This window comes from Paramacrobiotus metropolitanus, unplaced genomic scaffold, assembly GCF_019649055.1.
Source record: "Paramacrobiotus metropolitanus isolate TYO unplaced genomic scaffold, Prichtersi_v1.0 Parri_scaffold0000047, whole genome shotgun sequence".
Classification (NCBI taxonomy): domain Eukaryota; kingdom Metazoa; phylum Tardigrada; class Eutardigrada; order Parachela; family Macrobiotidae; genus Paramacrobiotus; species Paramacrobiotus metropolitanus.
This window is the reverse complement of record NW_026570267.1, coordinates 748,838-768,946: the sequence shown is the minus strand read 5'-3', so window position 1 is coordinate 768,946 and position 20,109 is coordinate 748,838. Positions and strand designations below refer to the sequence as shown.

The following is a 20,109-nucleotide window of genomic DNA, read 5'->3' as shown; positions in this document are numbered from 1 at the left end:
TTTTATCGTTATTTTACAACTGTCTTTTCGGGAACGAAGCTTAGTTTTAAATCTTGTATCAAGGTTTGAAAATACAAAATTGAATTAAAATGCAAGATGAATAAAGTGTGAACCTGACAACCTGCACGTGAAAAAAAACTTTCGCCGGTACGGTGTGAAAAATAAATAATTATGCTACTTGAATTTAGCAAGCATTAAATTGGATTGCTATGCATTTCGATATACATATGTATGACAATTCAACAAATTCGCAGGTAATTTTTGCTGCTAATCTTCCGCCAAAATAAAGATGCCGCTATACACGTTACAGAAATGTCTGAACGCCTTTATAGTTTTTTTAGCAACGAACGTTTGATATTTTAGCTGGATTTTGAAACATTTTATTAATGAACATGAACCCATGAATATTAATTTTGCAATTTTGAAGACCACAATGCACAGTCGTACAGCAGCAAGCCATCGCAGAACACAGTGTCCAAACTTTTATCTTCCGGTTTATGTACCGATGATCCTTTCTATATAAGAACCGATTTGTCAATCACTGAAAATACTTATTATCCCCACCGCCACGTGAGTGTTATGCAATACATCCATTTATGAGCGAAGCTTTTTGTGTCTGGTTTTCCAATTCATCGCATAAGCCGGCGAAGAAACCGCAGCGTGTCATTTTATCGCCCCATTAGCATCGCATCAATCAAATATTCGTAGGCCAAATGAGATTTCAAATCTGCTTTGTCAACCCAATACAAGGACATTTTATGCAATACGAAATTGACGGAAAAATGTTTATTAGCTTAACAACAGCAAAGACAATTCCAAGTTTTTCTACATTTACATATCCGTAATAGACTATCATATTTAAAAATAACAACCGGGAGCATGCAAAAATAAAGAAATAACGTAATTTGTCTGAGAAAAATATCGTTTGGAGATCGATTACGTTTAACAGACACTCAAAATACAAAAAACCCTTTAAAAACACAACAACAGATAAGAATACAAGCAGTACACTCGATAATAAACTTTCCACTCAATAAAAACCGCATTAAATGGGAAGCAAAAAAGGCGTTCCAATGGTCACGCACAGGCGAAAATGACCCGCCACTCATTTAGCATGGTCTATTCAGGTCGACTGTCATTTTCACGGTTCCCTTACTGGTGCATTAGGGAGGGTTCTTTTTTCTCAGCAATTCTGTCCCTTTCGGCACTTTCCTCCTCCGATTCCGATGAGGAGGAGGACGATGAGGCAGCAAATGGATCTCCCAGTCGACGTATTCCTGGCTCGCGATCTTTTTCTAATACCAATGCCCCAGGGAAAATATAACGACTGGGCGGCACAAACATGTACGCATCCCGACTTTCTATCCAAATGGATCAGAAAACAAAAACACCGTTTCACAACACTCTTCCTATACAAGCAGCGATCGCGCCGCGCACTGGCGATGAATAAATAAACAGGGAGACTAATCTTAATCCAGTCGCCCTGTTGTGTCAACTGTTTACGTCTGTATACCTGGCAGCCATGCGCCTAAATTGCGCGACTCATACATCTCCCGCAGAATGCACGTATTAAAATCTTCCGGTGTCATGGGATCTGGATTGCGCGCAATACGATATTGCTCACGAGCCGCATCCCGGCTAATCTCGTGTAGCGGTCGGAAATTTTGATTGATATGGCTCTTCCAGTCAAGCATGTATGACAGCTGTTGAGTAATCACGTCTGTAACCAAGATTCACACCAAACCAGGCTTAATTAATGGATGCAAACCCGATATGTCCATAAGATAGAAATGCTTTTAACAAATGCTAAGCAGGTTAAACTTAAACAACGTAGCCGTCTGTGTTGTTCGAAGTGGGACAGAATTTCATAGCTCCCAAAATAACACGCGCTATCTTATGACAAACGATTTGCAACATGAAGCAGTGGTTACAGCAACACTGAAGGGAACAAATCAGCTCTATTCCTGTGAATCACATTATCGAAGTTCCTTTACAACACACATACCTGCATCTCCCAATAATTCAATGTCAAACAAATGGTCCAACACTGGCTCTCTATTGATGACGATTTGCGGAACACTGGCAATGTTGCCTAAAGAAAGGTCACAAAATGTTCCGCCCATTCAATAACAAACCAAATTTATAAAGTTGCGCTAAAATGTATAGTAAATTCATATTTCGAATGCTATTGTAATTAAAACTGCAAGGTTGACAACTACAATGTTTAAAAATTTACGTATTTAAAACACCAACGAGGCAACGATTACACAGGAATAGACAGACAGCGTACACGAAGATTAGCGTCACTTCCAATACGTACGTGGAATGGAAGCTACCGGATGGACCTTTAGTGATGTCCCGATAACAATCAACAAGTCACAGTCCCTCTTATCCACTTCTACGGCCTGGTAGTATGCCGCAGGCAGATCTTCCCCAAAAAAGACGATATTCGGCTTATATATGGAGAGTGGTCCGGGTTCTGGGCACTGGATGCATTTTGGTATCCGCTAAATTATCAGAATAATAAATATCATTTCATCTCATAATCATCATCATACTAAGTCATGCACAATAACACTTACACCAGCAAGAACATCAGCTTTAATGAAGTCCGCATCAACCTGATGGCCACACGTAAGGCATGTAGCCTGAGCAAAAGAACCTAGAAATAAAAATAGTAACTGTGATGTATAAATTTATAATTATGTACCGGTTCACATAACAGCAAACTGCTCAACGCTACCGTGGCAAAGCACAACATTATTAATTCCACAAAGTGTCTCCAAAGTATCAATATTCTGAGAGTAATTCCGTAGTAATTTTCCTTGATCTTCAATAGCCTTGATGAATCTATGTGTTACGGACGGCTGAAATTGCCCTGGATATAATTCCTACAATAAAACCCTCTTATTTAGCGCGAAGTTTTAAGCATAAACTAAAGTCGCCATTGGTATTTCGTTATATCAGTATGCAGTTACAATATTTGCTGATACAATGTACGACTACAGTACAATAGTACATCATGATCAGGTCAATTTATCACCTTCGCGAACGTGAAAAACGGCTGGGGATCATTGCGGAAGAAATGGATATTAAACATATGAGAGGGATCACCGAGCTGCGGAAATTCCTGTTTGAGCTGGGCATAAATTCCGTTCGGAGACCGGAAATCCGGTATTCCACAGCTGACAGAAATCTGATCCGTAAATATAAAAAGTAGTCAACATACACGAAACCATAACGGAACTCAAAAAATACATGTGTAGTACATTAGTACATGTGCAAAGCAACCGAGAGAACCTAATCCGTACTTATAATTCGTTAAAATTAATTTTCTATTCACCTAGTCACTGCAAATAATTATAAAGCTTAACCTTATTTTAAGGCAAAAAAATCAGTCTTCAATCTGTTAACTGAATTTGTGCTCCAACGGTTTTTTACCACTGTATTCATTTGTACGAGTATTATGTATGAGTACCGTACTAATTCAAACACTTAAGCACTCAATGAAATCTACGTTTAAGAAAATCAGTTGAACATAATTTTTAAAAATTCTCTGGTCTACAAAAATAATCTCCAAAATCACTCGCAAAAAAATCTACAATCCCGTTAAATGCGAAATACCTGAACCTAGATACGTAATCTGCCACTAACCCCTGCTCCAGTGAGGACGATGATCTTCTTGGATTTCTTAATCAGCTGCACAGCATCGTGCAGTGTATTGTACTGACGGAGTTTCTGTCGTTTGGACACCGTCTCAAACAGCAGTCGCCACAAATCCCGATCATGGCATTCATCCAGAAGGCATGCTCCGACTCGGGTACATCCAGCAGACGTTTAACCACTTCGCGGGGATTGGAGCCGGACGTCATGAGACGGTAGAGATGTGTGACGCTGATGGCGTCTTCTTCGTCGTCCGAGCTGGACTCCTCCGAACTGCCCGACTCCGTACTGGGCGGCTCGTTTGCTCCGAGAGTCCCATCGTTATGGGTCGACTGCGCGGAACTGCCAGGTAGCGCGCACGTGCAGTTTGACGTTTCGCAACAAGGATTCGTGGTGTCTGAAAGGTCTACAAAAGCACAGATGTCATGAAATTTAATGCTATTTTCCAGATTTCTGTACACTTTTAAGCTTCATGCAACGCGGATCGCTTCTTGGTCCACCAACGTCTTAAACGATGCAGTTTTTTTCCACATTACATTTATCACACCAATGAAAATGATTCTAAATATCGACTGTTAGCTGTACTGCTAAAAGTGCCATGAGAGCTGCAATGATCGACGTATACAGAATTACAGACGAATCACAAACCTTTGGCACGTGGTGATTCTGCAACATGCTCGGGGCACGTAGGTGTGTAATGGTCTGGTTGTTCCCGAATCGCAGCAGTACTATCTCCTCCATTTTGTTCGGACGAAGAACTCATCGTTGTAAAATTACAGCGGCAGCTGTAACAAACGCTACCACCACTGACTAACGATAAATTATCATAAATATCACAAAATCAGTCAGTGTTCTAAGCTAGTCAGCTCAAACTGACATCTCTCAAACATTCAACAGCGCACTGAAAGCGGAGACAGTTTCTGATTGTAGGTGTTACTAGTGGGAGCAGAAACCAAAGTTAAACTTAAAAGAACGGCGCATTTCAAAGTGTCAAGACTCAAACTGCCTAAAAAGGATCAAAGGGAAGAATACCAGCTACTGATTCTGGACTCACGGAGATCTCATTACGCGTCCAGTCCAGGACAGCATATTCGAAAATCAAGACAGGTAGGAAAGTGCCTTTCAGGGAGGTAAGCGTGTCGACAAGTCTGCAAGTCCCATATTAATTTTTGCAATTTTTGCACTTTGCAATACGGGTACGCGTACGTCTACGACGTACGCCACCTATAACACGCGTACGTCGCAATCGTACAGTACAGTTAGTTTGCTTCTTGGATCTTGGATCGTGGTATATGTGGAAATGAGAAATCCATTTTAGTTGGGTCGTTGAATATTTTCTGGACTTTCTTGTTTTCCCCCAAGAACTTGAGATACCACTTTTAATACAATGGCAGCGGTAAGTCTAACTAAGTGAAAAACTGCGCCCAGGAATGTCGTCGCATGATTATATTATGGAGGCTCTGAGGGTTCTTGGTGGGTTCTTGATGGTTTCACGAGCATCCGGGTTTTGCAGACTCAGACCCAGGTTTACGATGATACCAAGGAGGGGAAGGAACATACCGAGCACGCGGATGTTAGGAAGATCCGAATCACTCTTACCTCTACGGATGTAGCCGCGCTCGAGAAAGGTACGGTACTTGTAACTTGTTATTTCTTGTCGAATTTTGTTCGCCTGAAGTCTGGTTTCGTTGTCGATATTCCATTTCACTTCGATGATTTACTGTATGAGCGGAGAAATAGTAGTTTTTATTCATCACATTATTGCTTTCAGATTTTTTGTCACGTGATAATGTGTTTGACGGAATCCTCATTTAAACTGGTAGTTTCATTTCTTGGTTGAATTTCGACATAGAAATTTATCGCGCTCGGTTTTCAGTTGGTAATTAAAATTTTATTGCAGACCCTCATTTTTAATGGGCGTACGGTATTGCTGTGATTGTATTATTTGATCAACGGTGATGCGGTGAAATGGTTCTGAGCGTGGACATTTTCTTTGCAGTATGCACGGAATTCATTCAGAAATCGAAGGAGAAGCGCGTACGAACCAAGGGCCCAGTCCGCATCCCGACGAAAATTCTCCGCATCACAACCCGGAAAACACCGTGCGGTGAAGGATCCAAGACATGGGATCGCTTCCAGATGCGCATACATAAGCGAGTAATCGATCTGTTTAGCGTCCCTGAAACTGTTAAACAAATCACTTCCTTTTCTATTGAGGCTGGTGTAGAAGTGGAGGTGTCGATCGAAGGAAAGTAGAGTATGAGCACTAAATAAATTTTCAGAAGCCGTCATTTTCCTCAGTTTCCTCTATTATTGTCAGTCTGACGACTTTCACCTTTATGTTTTGTAACGACCACACGTTTCTCATGGGCCAGATTTTTATACATGTAGTTGATTCTGTTAAAATTCTGCAGTTATGTAATGTGACAAAACGACCAACAAGCAAAAATTCAAAAATCAGTTAAAAAAACAGACAAATAAACAATCAAAATCACAAAATATGACACCATTGCGCTTTACCAAAACGGACACCAGCCAATGTAACACTGGCATAAATTCTCGTGAGACGTTGCTTTACTAATGAGCAGATTGACCTGCGATGGCACATCCAGGGAGTCACGAGAGAAATCTCGGCCTACAACATTATCAAGTCGTAAATTGGTTAGGTTATGTAACTATGCGGTAGACGGACCTGCCAGTTTATCTCGCACACGATTCAATATAGCCACGGCTTTCTTATTGACAATTTCTGGCTGGTTGGCATCCATGTCCAGCGCCGCGTCCGTGGACGGAAACGAATCGACCCCACAGGGCTGGGCTCATAGCGGAACGATTCCTCGCTGTCAGAGCGTTCCATAAAGGACGACACCAGAGGCTCACCGGAACGGAAAGACCCTTTCTTAGCTATACATATAATTTTGTTTACAGTTTTTGAAAGGCAGTTACTACCAATCAAAAATACATTACTCTAAAGCATACCATCTAATAATCTCCAGTTAAAAAGCGGATCATACACAAACGCCTCCAAAACGGCTAGCACGCTGTCTTTGTTGTTCCTTAGTACAGTCATAACATTGGCGCACGTTGCTTTGTAGTTGCCCTCGATGCCGGTCACCTGTCAAGTGATACACTTCTTTAAATCCGAAACAACCGATCGAATTTACTGCGAATCGAAACACCCTCTCATTATTTTGGAAATGATACCTTATCCTTTGTATTGTACACAAACATTGGCTAAATTTTCGATTTTTCGGCCCGAGTAGCTGATCCAACGTACCTCCATAGCGTTAATTAACATTCGCGTCAATCGGAAGGGAATCTTCTCCGGGAACTTTTCGCGATGCATGGCAACTTCAAAGCAATCACCAAAATCAATGTGCAAAATCTTCCCACTTAACCGATGCATCATCAAATTCGAAGGATGCCGATCACCCAAACCCAGAATGTAGCCAACCATGGACATGGTAGCTAACGAACGCGTGTAATTGGTTCTTCTGTCAAACCAATCCTACAACAAACCAGGGATTTTCTTAAACATGAAGCACGAAAATTTCGAATCAACCACAAGCTTTACTGTACCTCAGAACTAGGGCTTTTCAGCCATAATACTTTCGCTAGATCATCGCCATTTGTATTCTCCAGAGCGTGCTCAAAAACTTCGACTTTCTGCATCAGTGTCAAATGATCGTAGTCTGGTGCCATCTAAACAACAGGAAGACAAAAAGGTGCACCGTAAAGCTATAAATCATCCGACGTAGTGTTTTTTCCCTACCCTTAGCATGATGCGATGTTCGATGTTCAGAAGAATTTTCTTTTTATCACGGTAATCTCGAACTAATGCATGTAGGGTATCACAGTGGGGAACCCAGCCAAGCAAGCCACTGTTTGGGCTCAGCGGAATCACAGCGTAGCGCTGAATGCTAGAAGACAATCAAATCCATATTACACGCTGGACACTTAAAGTAGACAGCTGAACAAGTTTCTCACGTCAAGTTTCTTCTGGCTGTGTCGGGATTATCGAGCAAGAGACTGTTCACTAAGCCGAACAGCTGCATTACTCGCTCATCTTGCCGTAGATCCTCGTGACCTTTCAGCAAAAATGTGTAGTCTTTTCCGTTACTACCTAAAAAATATCCAGTTAAGTCATTTTTACTAATCATGTTGCACGGGGTCGCAGGCGCAGAATGACCTTTAATGCATATCTTTCGCGGTCGCTGTTTCGACGTGATCACTTGCACTTGACCCAATACTTCCGAAATGCGGACAATCGGATGACCGGGATCGTAAGTGCCCGGTACGGCCAATTCCAAATCACGGCAACCCGTTAAACGTGGCGATACGTATTGTAATTCTAACGAAGTCATCTGAAATTTCGGCAGGATGTTTTCGACTTTCGGATGATAAAAATTTCAAAATCGGGTTCACTTACCTGCGGAAGCTGTTTGGATATTCTACGGAAAACGTGGTAGTACAAATCCCAAGCATGCGTTAATTCTTTCTGGTTTCCGGTGCGCTGGTATTTTCTGCACCATTCGTGGGCTTCCATGAGATCTCTAGCGTATGCCTGCATCAAAAACATATTTCTTACAAAAATAATAATGCACAAAACTTAACAGATACATAACAATTTGAAGGGCTGCAGAGTGCACTGCGAAAAAAAAAAAAAAATTACCACACAAACGCCTGAAAGCATAGAAACGTACCTGGTGAAACGATGTCTCTTTCAGCGTTTGCGGACCATTCTCCAACATCTGATGAAGAGGCTCCACAGTTGCCAGCATGCCTTTGACGTTGTGTTCACCGAAATACTGTCGCGATGCCTCTTCCAGCGCCTCGTGCCACATTTCATGCCACAATATGGCCACTCTGATCAGTTCTTCACTGACCATTGAGGCCTGGTTCACTAAATTAGCACTGTGCTCGCGCATGTTTTTCAGTATGCGATTAGCAGCGTTCTTTCGAGCTTCCACTGTTGCCTTCGACGCCACCGTCAACGGATATATCAATGCCTGCGGATGCACCCGTCCAATATCCGTCAACAACTGACAAATTAGTTTCGACACCAATTGCCGCGGCGTATCGATGCGGGCAATTAACTGTGGTATCACCTGTACCGAAGAACAGAGCTGCGTTTTTTTGCTTATATCTATATGACATAAACGGCATTTACAATTTGCAAATAAAATTTAAACACAAATAAAACCGGTTGGAGCAAAAAAAATGTTACAGAGCTCACAGATAGTAAATAATCTATTTTCAAAATTAATAAGCGGCAGTACTGACCTGTAACCAGTTATCAATCTGGATATTTTTCAGGACGTCCAACAAAGTCTCGTACACTTCTTGAATGTGTCCATAATCGAACCACAGTGTCAGTAGTCGCAAGATGTCCTGCAAGGCACTACCACGACATAATGCAATGGAGCTGACGAAACCCTTGATGGCCGGAATGCAGTACAGCTGGATGACGGCGGTGTTGAAGGGCAGCGGACTGGAGGTGCTGCGCGATGCACCTATACTGAATCCTTCGTACTGCGCCAACGTATCCCCCGCTCCTACGCCTGTTTGCTGCTGGAAGCGGTGTTTATGGAAAAGAACCGCTTCGAAATTCATCGAAGCCCATGAATGCCAAGCTTTGTAACTGGACGGATCGTACTGTGTAGCCGCATTATAACATTGAATAATCTAAAAAATATCAAATACTCCTATATATAAAGGCACTGACAGTTAGCCGGTTCAGACGAACCAATTACAAGTAAAAACTATAACATGAAGACCATCTAGTGATTCAAAAAAGGGCGCGTTCACAGAACAATTTTTCGAAAACAGAGACCAAGAGCCGGGCAACATGGCTACTCTAAACAGTCCACTGCACATAACAATTTATTAGTACCTGGGCAATATTACGGTCATCTTGTGCGGGGTCCTTTCATTCAGTTGTTCCTGCCACTGCCCCAAGCGAAGGAAACATCTAAATGTTAAGTTATGGGATAACATTAATACTCTGGCGGCTATTGTTTGCACGTGGGCGCTTGCATTACTTTGCGAGCAGCTTGTTGAATTCAATTACAACGGGATCCAGCACGTTAGCGGAGCGCATTTGCTGCGCGGATACGACAAATTGCTGCAGCTGCTTGAAAGCATCGTTTTTCTCCTCCGTCTGCCACATGTACTTCATTACGGCAAAAAACAGAGCTGGTGCATTGGTTGGTACGGGAGTTCCAGGCTGACGACGAGGATCATATCCCAGCAACATATAAAGCACGCGCTGCGCCAATGATACATGGCGTGTCTTCCGGCACAAACTGGCGAATTTCAACCAAGCCCGCATATCTTCTTGGGGACTCAAAACTAAACTCCGCACCTGTTAAAGTAAACTCGCTCTAATAAAAATGAGTATGAAACTAGAATAAGAATAACTGCAAACTGAAAAATTTAAATAATTTATGAAATACTCGTACACATGTATCACTTAACACAGTGTACGTTATATAGAAATTATATGTGACCGCTACAAACCAATCCCGTTACCTGAAGAATATGTTGCCAGTCCTCTACGACTCTCTGACATCCTAACAAGCGCTTCCACCATGTATCTTTGATGTTTTGTCGGCGCTCAGGGTACAGCTTGTACTGCGCCACTTCTTCCAGTTCTGCCAGCTGTTGGGTCAAGATCATCGATCCATATCTAGAAATTAATGTAAGATCGATGTAAGTTTGAAAACCCATCCAAGTGTAAAAAAATAAAAATTCGAAAGAGGGCAGTTGCCAGTTCAAAGCATCACGTACGCTCGGCTGTAGCTCTCTCCCACCATCGATGTCAGATCTGAGTCCAACAAATCCCGGGCCTTATCAATTAACGATTGCGCATAGATAAACTGGTCCTGATGCAGCGCCAGCACTGCTCGGTAGAAAGCGCCATCAAACGAATCTCGTGGAATCAGGCACACGTATTCCTCCATGTTATCCCACCGGTGCAAACCCCATGCCGAGGCGGATGCCATACGAGCCATTCTCTGCTTCAGATCATCGCCAACGTTTGGCCAGCGTTCTTGGGCCAGTTGGTGTAGATGTTGCCAGTCACCCAAAGCCTCCAAACAGCGCATCCGACCCAGGAGCAGTTCTTCGTCCACAGGATTTTGCTCCTGCATATGACAACACATTAAAAATTCCGTCCAATCTACAGCATCAACTGCTATTTAAGGCTTTCCCAATGATTACATGATCCATTTGTACACTAAGCTAAAACGTACAAATTTTAATAAAAACAGTCGCACTAGTACCCACCTGCTTCCGCTCATAGGCCACTAATGCTGCTTCCCACTCGTGCTGCTTTTCATACCACGACTCCTTTAATTCAGCTCCACGAAGTTTCGCATAATTTAGAATTCCCGCAGCGGCTTCCGGCTGTTGTAACTTGTTGTCAATGCTGATGAGCGCTTCGTAGACTTCTGACGATGGACTGGTATGAAATTCGTTTTCCTTATAATGCAACGCTTTAGCATAGGCACGGCAGCGCATGGCTAAATCGGCCAACAGTTGTGGCTCCAACGGCAAAGGTCCCTACAACATAACTCTAATTACCTAGTCAAGCCCCAGAAACCACATGACTCAAGATTATAACCTTTTCGCAATGTTCCATAAACTCGGCCAAATTTAGCAGCGCCTGAGTGATTTCCGGTATATCCTGGCGCATAAGGGCTTCTTCTAAACTTTTAATCAATTCATCTTGCTGCTGTTCCGTTAGTTCAGTCCAGCAGGAAGCGAATGCGGCATTAAAGAGTTCTCTGAAACGGTAAATGTGCAATTAATTAATGCACATGTGAAACGAGATCCAACAGGAAAGTGGGAGCTGAATTCAGCCATACTTAGCCACTGCCGGATATGACTGCGCCAGAGCCCAGCAGCATCGCAGCGAAGGAGCCGGAGATTCTTTGAGCAACTCCAAACTTAATCTTCGCAACCATTCAATCCAGTCATCCTTGGAGGCGCATCGTGCTGTTGACCACGCCCGGCGCAGACTGTCCACGATAACATCCAAATTTTTCATCGTCCCGTTGTTATCCACACTTTCGCCAGTCGGCCGCGGCGTTCGTCCGCCCATGTAGTAGCGCCTGTTTCTCGCAGAACCTTCTTCCTGCTCCGTAGAGTGTCCTGTACAGTTGTCAATGTAATCGAAAACGAATATCAGAATTAGCAAATAAAATATCAGAATTAGCAAAATACTCTGCGCCTTCATTTAATTATACCAAAACTGTATCGAACAACGTTCATAATGTTAATTACCGTTACGCAGCTGATTGACCAACAACCCATACTGGTGATGAGTGATCCGATTCTTGATCATCGCTCTCTCAATAAGCGGGATGAAAATCTCGAACTTCTTATCCAGCTGCTTTAGTACCGCAGTTAAAGCATCCATGGCTGCGGAATGGAGCTCAGGAGTAGATTCTAGTAGTCGAACAATGGGATGGACAATCAGTCCAGCGTATTCTGAAAGATCATTGGTATCTGCCAATGTTTTTATGAGCTCTAACACCAGTTTCTTCACGCTCAACGGAACCTCTCTGCAAAGAAAATCCGAATTACCAGATACCGCATTATCGTGATACATTCTTAATATAACTAAAATGCCCATACTCTCGCACTCTGATACAAATACTTCAGCTTGTATTTACGGTATGTTTACACAGAAGCATTACTTCGTATCTAAAAGTTTGGCGATTGGTGCCAGCAGTGTGTGCAAATAATCATCCAAAACCGGTCCAAATTTTTGCAAAGCGATCAACAACTTGGCCGTAACATTCCTTTCTGGACTGGGATCATTGATCAGGATACGCAAAATCTGCGGCAGCAAGTGGGAAATGTGCGGTCGCAAATCTGGACCCAGCGCCACGACTAGTTGCTCTAACAACTGGATGAGTGTGATTTGCATCAGCGAGGTCACCGTCCAAGAATCGCGAATCAGGTTGACGATCGCCAACAAAAAGGGTCGCAAATGCTGCTGCACAATGGACACCAAGGCGCCCATTTGTTGCAACAAAAATTCCCGAAAAACCGCATCGTTAGACGCTTTGACCACGTTGATGAACTGGGGTATTACTTGAGGAATATATGGTACACACTTAACACCCAGGCTCTTAAATATAAAATGTATGGCCTGAACAACCATAGTATGGTACTGAGACAGCGTGGAATCGTTCAGAATACGCATCAGCACATGGATAGCTACGGCTGGATAATATTCCTCCAGGTTGACTGAGCTCATTGATATCAGCATTTCGTGAATTTGGGTTGTATCCTGTCAGACACAAGTAAAAAACAAACCAAAGATCAGACACCTATGCTGCATACAAAAAAAGGTTATAAAAGTAAACCCCTTAATCCACAGACTATCAACACCCGCTAAAAAAGCCAAAAAGTTCCAAAAAATGAGCTCACCTGAGATCCATCAACCATGGCAATGGGTTCTGGCTGACCCACCACAGGCGACGAGGCATCTAGTCCGGTTTCAATTACACCCAGATTGACCTTATGTGCATAAGGATCGAGCGCCCCAAGAGGCCCAACACCCGGATGGTCTCCCGCCGCAAAGACTGCGACTGCTCATTCTTCAAAAATCCGATTAGAGTCTCAAGTAGAACTGGAAATTTGTTGTACGGCTCAATGGCGCATCCCGTGCATTCGACCAGTCTCCCTGCAAAAGCGAAACCTGCAATTCCTTGTGGTATAAAATATTTTAATGCGTTATCGAAATTATACCCAAAGTCCATAAGGCAAATTCTCGTTTCGTAGGTGACGTAGGATCCTGGAGGATGGTTAGAATTATGGCCAAAATGTCGTCCAGTCGCTTCTTAATCTCCCGGATACTGGTCGGGCAGCTGATTCGAGCCAATTCACCGACGGCGCCAAGGATGTTGATGATAACAACGTTGCTGCAGTCCTGATCGTGCAGTTTATGCACAAGAGCCTAAACAAAGAACGCCTGTTTACTAATATGAAGTTTGAGAACACTAACCAGCAAAACGCCCACTGGACTGAGAATTAAAATGTCATTTCAGAATCGCGCAAAGTTTTGCAGGATCTAAGGATTACAATTTAAGTCACCTTTAGGATAGGCTCCGAATACGATCTCATAAGAGCAGGCGCGGTAGCGATTAAATGGCCCAATAGTTTGGCAGTTTGTTCCTTGTTTTTGTTTACTCCGCTGTGTTCCAATTCATTCAGCAACTACAGAAAAATAATCACCGTTAGTCCTTTGCGCTATTACTAACAAAAGCTAAAACAAGTAAAGAAATAGTATTCATATACAGGTACAGTCGCAGAAAATTTGAGGTTGCGCTTAAGTTCTTACCTGTATCAAAACTTTTCTTAGTATCGGCATAACATAAGCTGGATTCAGTCCACTTAGCCGACCAAGGATGCAAATGGCAATTTCTCGCACATCAAACATTTCGTCATTCAAAGCCAAACATAAGCAATTCAAATTTTCCGATTGAGCAAGATGAATATCAAAGTTTTCGTCCAATGAAGACATTACACAAAACCTAAAGATAACTTTAGTACAGTGATCTGTTGTAAAGATCAGTTATTAAAAACATAATTCTTCATTTCATATCAGTTCCCTACTGTACCTGATGTCGGGAAAGGGATCTGTGATTCCAACAATTAACAATTTTTTTAATATGTCTGAGACCATGCTGAACACCGTCGGGCTTGCGAACTGTCCAGGAGGCTTCATCGAGGATTGTATAATCGGTAACAACAGTTTAGAGCAGGTTGAAACAGCTTCAATGCGAATACTTTTATCTTCGCTGTTTATAAAATGTTCGGCACAATACTGAACAAACGGCATCAGAGAATGACCACCAAGAGACCCTAACACAAGAAAAAAGCTTATTAACAAAAACCAGTAATTCCATAAATACGTTAATAACTTACAGTTAGTTGCACAAAACAACGCAAACCTTAACAAGCACCTTGCTATGACAAACGTACCTACGTATCGCACTTAAAAATCATGCCAACAATGAAACACGTTAACAAACCTTCAAAGTCGAAGTTGCCTAAAGTTCGCAGCGCCAATACAACTGTAAAAACATCATCAGTAGGAGCAGTCACTATGGGAGTGTTATCTCTAGGTGCTCCTGGATGCTGCAGCGGTCTGTGCATTAAAACCAATGAAAGCACTTTCAAGAGACCGTCTTGTATGGTTTTGCGCAGTTTCGGCACCGCCACACAGATTTCTTTCAGTGCGGCCACTAATGTTGGGCGTAGTTGACCGGAAAGCGCAACATCGAGGATATCCTCCAATTCATCCTGCATGCTGCTGCCGACTGATCTGCGAAATTCACAATACCAATAAAACAACCTATGAGCTGCAATTATCCCTAATTTAACACCATTGTTTTTGCAATTTTATCGCACAACGCAAAACCGGCAATTCCTACTATTTATTATGAAATTCACTGCATAACAAAATATATGTAATTTCCCACACGAACCTAGCCAGCATGCACAAACAGATGTATGCCGAATCATCAGGAACTGTTTTCTTTTTGGTATTTCCATCTTTGGACCGTAGAGTGGTTCGCAGCAAATCCATGACTTTCGGTAGTTGTGTTTTGATATTTTCCCCCAAGGCCACAGAAAGGAATCCGATGGTCAAGAAGGTCTGCTGTCGATCGCGTTTAATATTGGATAGGATGTATGTCACCGCATCATTCAGATGAGCCTTAATGAACAACTGGGTCTGGAATGCCGCTAACCGAGGTATCAACTGCATAACCGCAGATTGGACATTTTGACTTTTGGAATTGCGCTGAGCCATTACATCGTTACAGATCTGCAACAACACGCTGTTTAACCGTTCGCACAGGGATAGTCCTTTTCACTAGACAACATAATCACACGAGTACATAAGCTTGTGCTGCCTATCGTATGGCATAACCCGTTTCATAGTTTTTATTTAAAAAGCAAACAACCTGTTGTACCTTGTTAAAATCGTTAGCCAGCAGCTCTTTGCAAGCATGACTTTCAAATAACTTGTGTTCACCGGTTTCTTGGTGAATCGTTCTGGCCTCACTCGGATGGTCCTTAGCGAAAGCTGCTCCGAATGGAAACCGCTTGCGCATTCGCGACTGACGTGCAACTACAATGTAAAGCATGTTTTAACTAGAAGATAGCGAGACTTATAAATCTCCGATCATTTAAGTTAAATGATCGGAGATTCATACGTAATAACTGATCCATTACCCAATATGGAAGCATGAACAACTGTTTAATGGCGGAACCATAAATTAAAAAACTCACTAACTGATAATTTAACACAATAATATTAAAAACAAATACCTATCAAAAGCAACAGACAAACATTCTACCACAGGCAGACTGTAGCGCACCTGCATTAAGATCCACTTCCGACTGCTGCTTGATAGCATCTTCCATACTGTTTCTCGTCCGCTCCGCGTCGACACTTGCACAGCGCAACAATTCGCACAACACCAACAGAGCCCCGTGGATGCGTTCTTCCTTTCCACTGGGCTTGGTGCGCAGCTCCGTCACCACCATCCCGTAACACTGTCCGTACCATGCCGACTTAGAATGCTCGCGTGTCTCGCGTTGGGCCGTAACAACAATAGCCGCCCGCACAGCTTCCGCCGCACGTTCGCGAATGTAGGGTTTCAGATCAAAACCGCCGTGAATATGCAGTCGAAAAATTGCTGTACATGCTGGAAGAAGAAGGTGGGACAGTTATTGCCCAGCTCTTTCAGTACGCAGACAGCGGCGTAACGCTTGTTCTCGCTGGGATTGCGTTCACTGAGCCACTCAAAGCACCGCTTGATCTCGTAGTCCACGTACTCGGCGGTGTATGTCCCGCTGACAATCGCCAGTTTGCCGATGGCTTTAGCGGCTAGTTCGGTCTGCGCCAGGTCCGAGGAGGGAAGCATTGAACGAAGATACTGGGCATAACGAGCGATTCGCGAATGCGTGGTTCCCACATCCAACTCAATCAACGTAGCTGAAAAAGGAGAGCATAAAAATTTAAAAAATTATAAATCAAAACAGTTTATTTATATATTTTTCATCACAACGAGCTCAAATCAGAGAAATTATTTTCTCAATCCAGAAAACATCATATTGGTAGGAATCCTGGCTGGTAAAAATCAAAGCTACTGTGTCCATGTAAGAAACAAAATTATTTCGAGCAAAGTTGTGAATGATATCCAGAAAAAGTTACCGTATTTATCAAACGTAAATTATCCCTGCGGTCGTTAGCCTAATTCAACAACTGAATAAATCTGTTGGTACGTATTGTATAACCAAAATACTCACTCATATACGGTATACAAAAATTAACAACAATAAGCGCAACACATTGGGGAGATTTCTCAAAACGGGAAATCCCGTTTGCAGTTGCAGCGGACAAACTCAACAAACAACTATTTAGCCAAACAACTAACCAAATAAAGCAATTGCAAAGTACGGCAGCGGATTTTTACTCAAAACAGCTATGTCATTTATTAATCATTAATGCCACTTGCGTTTAGCCTTACCGATAGCTAGAATTACTCCTTTTTTCTCGCTGATATCTGTCCGTTCACTGGAAGCCAAATCCCCCAGATAAGAATTGACTTCGTCCAGAAAGGCTGCCAACTCCTCTCGACTAACTTCCTGCAATTCCCCACTGATGTAGCGCCGCAATTCCCGTGATGCCTGCGATCTGGTATCTTCATTCCGGCTCTTCAGACCACTCATGTACTGCGTTACGGAGGTAGAGTAGGACTTCGTCGAGGGCGATGCCATCGCTGCAACGCTAAATCTATGTTGCCGTTAAAACTTTTCAAACCCAAATGAAGGTTCTCATGAGTCGAGTCGAGGGAAACACTGTGTTCAATCAGCTGATTGAAGCAGCGAACCAGTACGCGCTTTATCACGCAGCATTAGCGTGCTGCATTATTACGGGAAATGTCCACAACCATAAGGAACATCCAAAACCAGCTTACAAATTGAGATAAAAACTGAGGAAAGACGAGGGCCCCTCCTAAACGAAATTATGGCAAAGTCGTAAATGCGAAAAAATCCAAAACATACGATACAGCCACAACAAAGCTACGAGTACGGAATGCATCCCATAAACAACTCTTCTCGACTTCTCTATCAGAAATACGAAATTTTCCCATGAGTAGCCACCTAGGGCGGCTGCTTCGCGCAGCAAACAAACACTGTTATGTGACTTGTGTCCTTGTCACATAGAAAATTACAATTCACAAAGCGGAAAAAATTGAAGTTTTTGAAAATATCATTCTGTACTTTATTTAGAAGAAATTAAGTACTAACATACTAATGGCGGGGTAATTAGAGAGGGAATTTAGAGGGTAATTATAGAGTAAATTTTCTGAATATATAAATATATACTGCTAGTGGTATTACACTATACATATTACTCTGTACTCTAGGGTAGTGATACTACACTACATACTAATTGTACATGTAGATATTAAATTATTAATATCTACAGATGCATGGACAACTAGTATGTAGTAGTGTAATATCACCAGAGTAAATATACAGGTATAAATTTAAATATTACAATTTTTACCTGTTTTTTTTACCTGTTCTCCGGAAAATAACATTTACAATTAGCGTCCAATCGTCCCCGCTGCCGCAGCCGCAACCGGCAGTCTGGCTGGGATGGATTACAGCTTACACTTTCTTCAATCATTGCCGTTGCTCTAGGAGTGCGAGAGAATTATACTCAAGGTTTAATACCGCGTGCATGCGACGGAGGAGATTATATAAAGTAAAACTGTAAACACAATAGGTACTAATATTTTGAAACGATTAAATCTTTACTATCATCTCTTTACATACGTACGAAAACAGCCCCACAGTTTGCTAGTCGCGTGACCTTTGATTTTAAATAAGTGCTAACCAGGGCCGTCGAGGATAGAGATTTTGACTTTTTTAATTTTTAAATTTTAACTGTGTAGTTTCCCAACGCTTCCGAATTTTGTAACTGGTATTTTTATGGCTACTGTTGAGTACTGCTTACTACAAACAATGCAATCACTGCAAACACGCAGTATGCTTCCTAGTTCCTACCAACATGCGACACACACACACGCAATACCGAAAACTGTTAGAATTGGAAATGTATTACGTGTGCGTAATCAGTAACTGATCTATGAGTGTACTATCTTCATAGCTGATCAGTGAGTGTAACATCCACTCAGTACACCTATCCCTAATGATGATCAGACTTCTGGGTGAAGTGCTGACTAATGTATGTGTGTTATGTTACCGACTGTGCTATATAAGCAAGTGTTGTACAGAACATCTATGAACATCTTGTGGACATCACTGAATGAACAACTGCGGAAGTATCTGAGTTGGTTCGTTAGTACAGTTAGTACAATAGTCAGTTATCACCTTCCTACAGACCATTATTTAAAATTTCAAGAGATTATGAGACCTGGTTTTGCTCTTGGATGGATCTGCAGGCTCAACCAGTATCTTGCGCGTATGGTGTGTTGTTATACGGTGGATGGCTGTGTTGATGAGATCGAAGGTGACGGAACTGAATAGCTCCAACTGCTCCGGATGCGAGTGCATGATGGAGAAGTGCTAACTGGTGAGGGAGAAAGTCAAGCGTAGAGGGTACGTGTCGGATGCCGGTGGAGCATCCGGATGACGAGGAGCGAAACCTCTGACAAGGCGATTGGCAGGAAGCCAATGCTTGCAAGTTTGCCCGCGTCGTGGTACGCCTCGTTCGTGGCATCATGGAGAATGATGGCCAGACCTGCCCCTCAGATGTCGGTGTTCCGGAAGAACTTGTAAAGAGTGAAGATCAGAGCGCCAAATTGGACGCAAGATCGAAAGAATTTGAGGGCTGTGTGTTCGGATGAGCCCACGAAGTGGATCGGCAGACGGATAGGATTACGAGCCAATTCGACGTTCGGATCGTTTGGGTCGGACGGACCAAAGAAACGGATACCAGACGCGTGCGAACAGTCTCGTGAGAATCCTACCAGTCAGGCCAGCGAACCGAGAAGAATTACGACGAGAGAAGTACGCTTCAGTACAGCGTAGTGTAGTCGTCGAGGAACCAACAGACGAACGTGAAGGTAAAGCGAGATTGCCGACAAGCGGATGGCATGCTGTTACCAGAAAACGTTGGAAGTACAAAGGTCAAATCCAGCAGCGGAGTGCTTGGACCGGAAGCCGGTGTGCTTGGATTGAACGATAGGCGCACTGAGTGAAGGGGGGTGTTAGAATTGGAAATGTATTACGTGTGCGTAATCAGTAACTGATCTATGAGTGTACTATCTTCATAGCTGATCAGTGAGTGTAACATCCACTCAGTACACCTATCCCTAATGATGATCAGACTTCTGGGTGAAGTGCTGACTAATGTATGTGTGTTATGTTACCGACTGTGCTATA

The 20,109-nt window shown here is 42.7% G+C and overlaps 3 protein-coding genes across 3 annotated transcripts; 1 reads left to right on the top strand and 2 right to left on the bottom strand.

The window, feature by feature from the left end:
• Positions 1-771: 771 nt before the first annotated feature.
• Positions 772-4,712, bottom strand: LOC129591641 (NAD-dependent protein deacetylase sirtuin-1-like). The gene is given in 10 exon segments (XM_055487379.1): positions 772-1,361; positions 1,514-1,720; positions 2,006-2,092; positions 2,321-2,507; positions 2,583-2,662; positions 2,744-2,891; positions 3,044-3,196; positions 3,655-3,803; positions 3,806-4,069; positions 4,312-4,712. Coding segments are annotated over 10 exon segments (1,599 nt in total). The 5' UTR covers positions 4,427-4,712; the 3' UTR covers positions 772-1,152.
• A 209-nt stretch (positions 4,713-4,921) lies between these two features.
• Positions 4,922-5,952, top strand: LOC129591652 (40S ribosomal protein S20-like). The gene is made up of 3 exons (XM_055487390.1): positions 4,922-5,059; positions 5,177-5,291; positions 5,663-5,952. The coding sequence occupies exons 1-3, from the start codon at positions 5,051-5,053 to the stop codon at positions 5,917-5,919; spliced, it is 381 nt and encodes a 126-aa protein (XP_055343365.1). The 5' UTR covers positions 4,922-5,050; the 3' UTR covers positions 5,920-5,952.
• Positions 5,953-5,999: 47 nt separating this feature from the next.
• On the bottom strand, positions 6,000-18,770 carry LOC129591638 (serine/threonine-protein kinase mTOR-like). Its single transcript, XM_055487375.1, is given in 36 exon segments — positions 6,000-6,298; positions 6,356-6,454; positions 6,457-6,567; positions 6,643-6,778; positions 6,941-7,171; positions 7,243-7,365; positions 7,436-7,583; positions 7,651-7,786; positions 7,853-8,027; positions 8,093-8,227; positions 8,367-8,771; positions 8,947-9,348; positions 9,557-9,585; positions 9,588-9,634; positions 9,705-10,027; positions 10,195-10,351; positions 10,453-10,808; positions 10,951-11,226; positions 11,288-11,450; positions 11,532-11,817; positions 11,950-12,230; positions 12,366-12,964; positions 13,105-13,226; positions 13,229-13,360; positions 13,426-13,633; positions 13,771-13,893; positions 14,018-14,210; positions 14,298-14,541; positions 14,712-15,004; positions 15,168-15,508; positions 15,657-15,814; positions 16,065-16,355; positions 16,358-16,684; positions 17,220-17,707; positions 18,266-18,398; positions 18,542-18,770. Coding segments are annotated over 34 exon segments (7,419 nt in total). The 5' UTR covers positions 17,470-17,707; positions 18,266-18,398; positions 18,542-18,770; the 3' UTR covers positions 6,000-6,179.
• Between the last annotated feature and the right edge of the window lie 1,339 nt (positions 18,771-20,109).

What these genes read in the sequence shown, in the direction of transcription:
- LOC129591652 (XM_055487390.1), top strand. An exon ending in TGTAGCCGCGCTCGAGAAAG is followed by an intron (nt 5,292 to 5,662) that starts GTACGGTACTTG and finishes TTTTCTTTGCAG; the next exon opens with TATGCACGGAATTCATTCAG.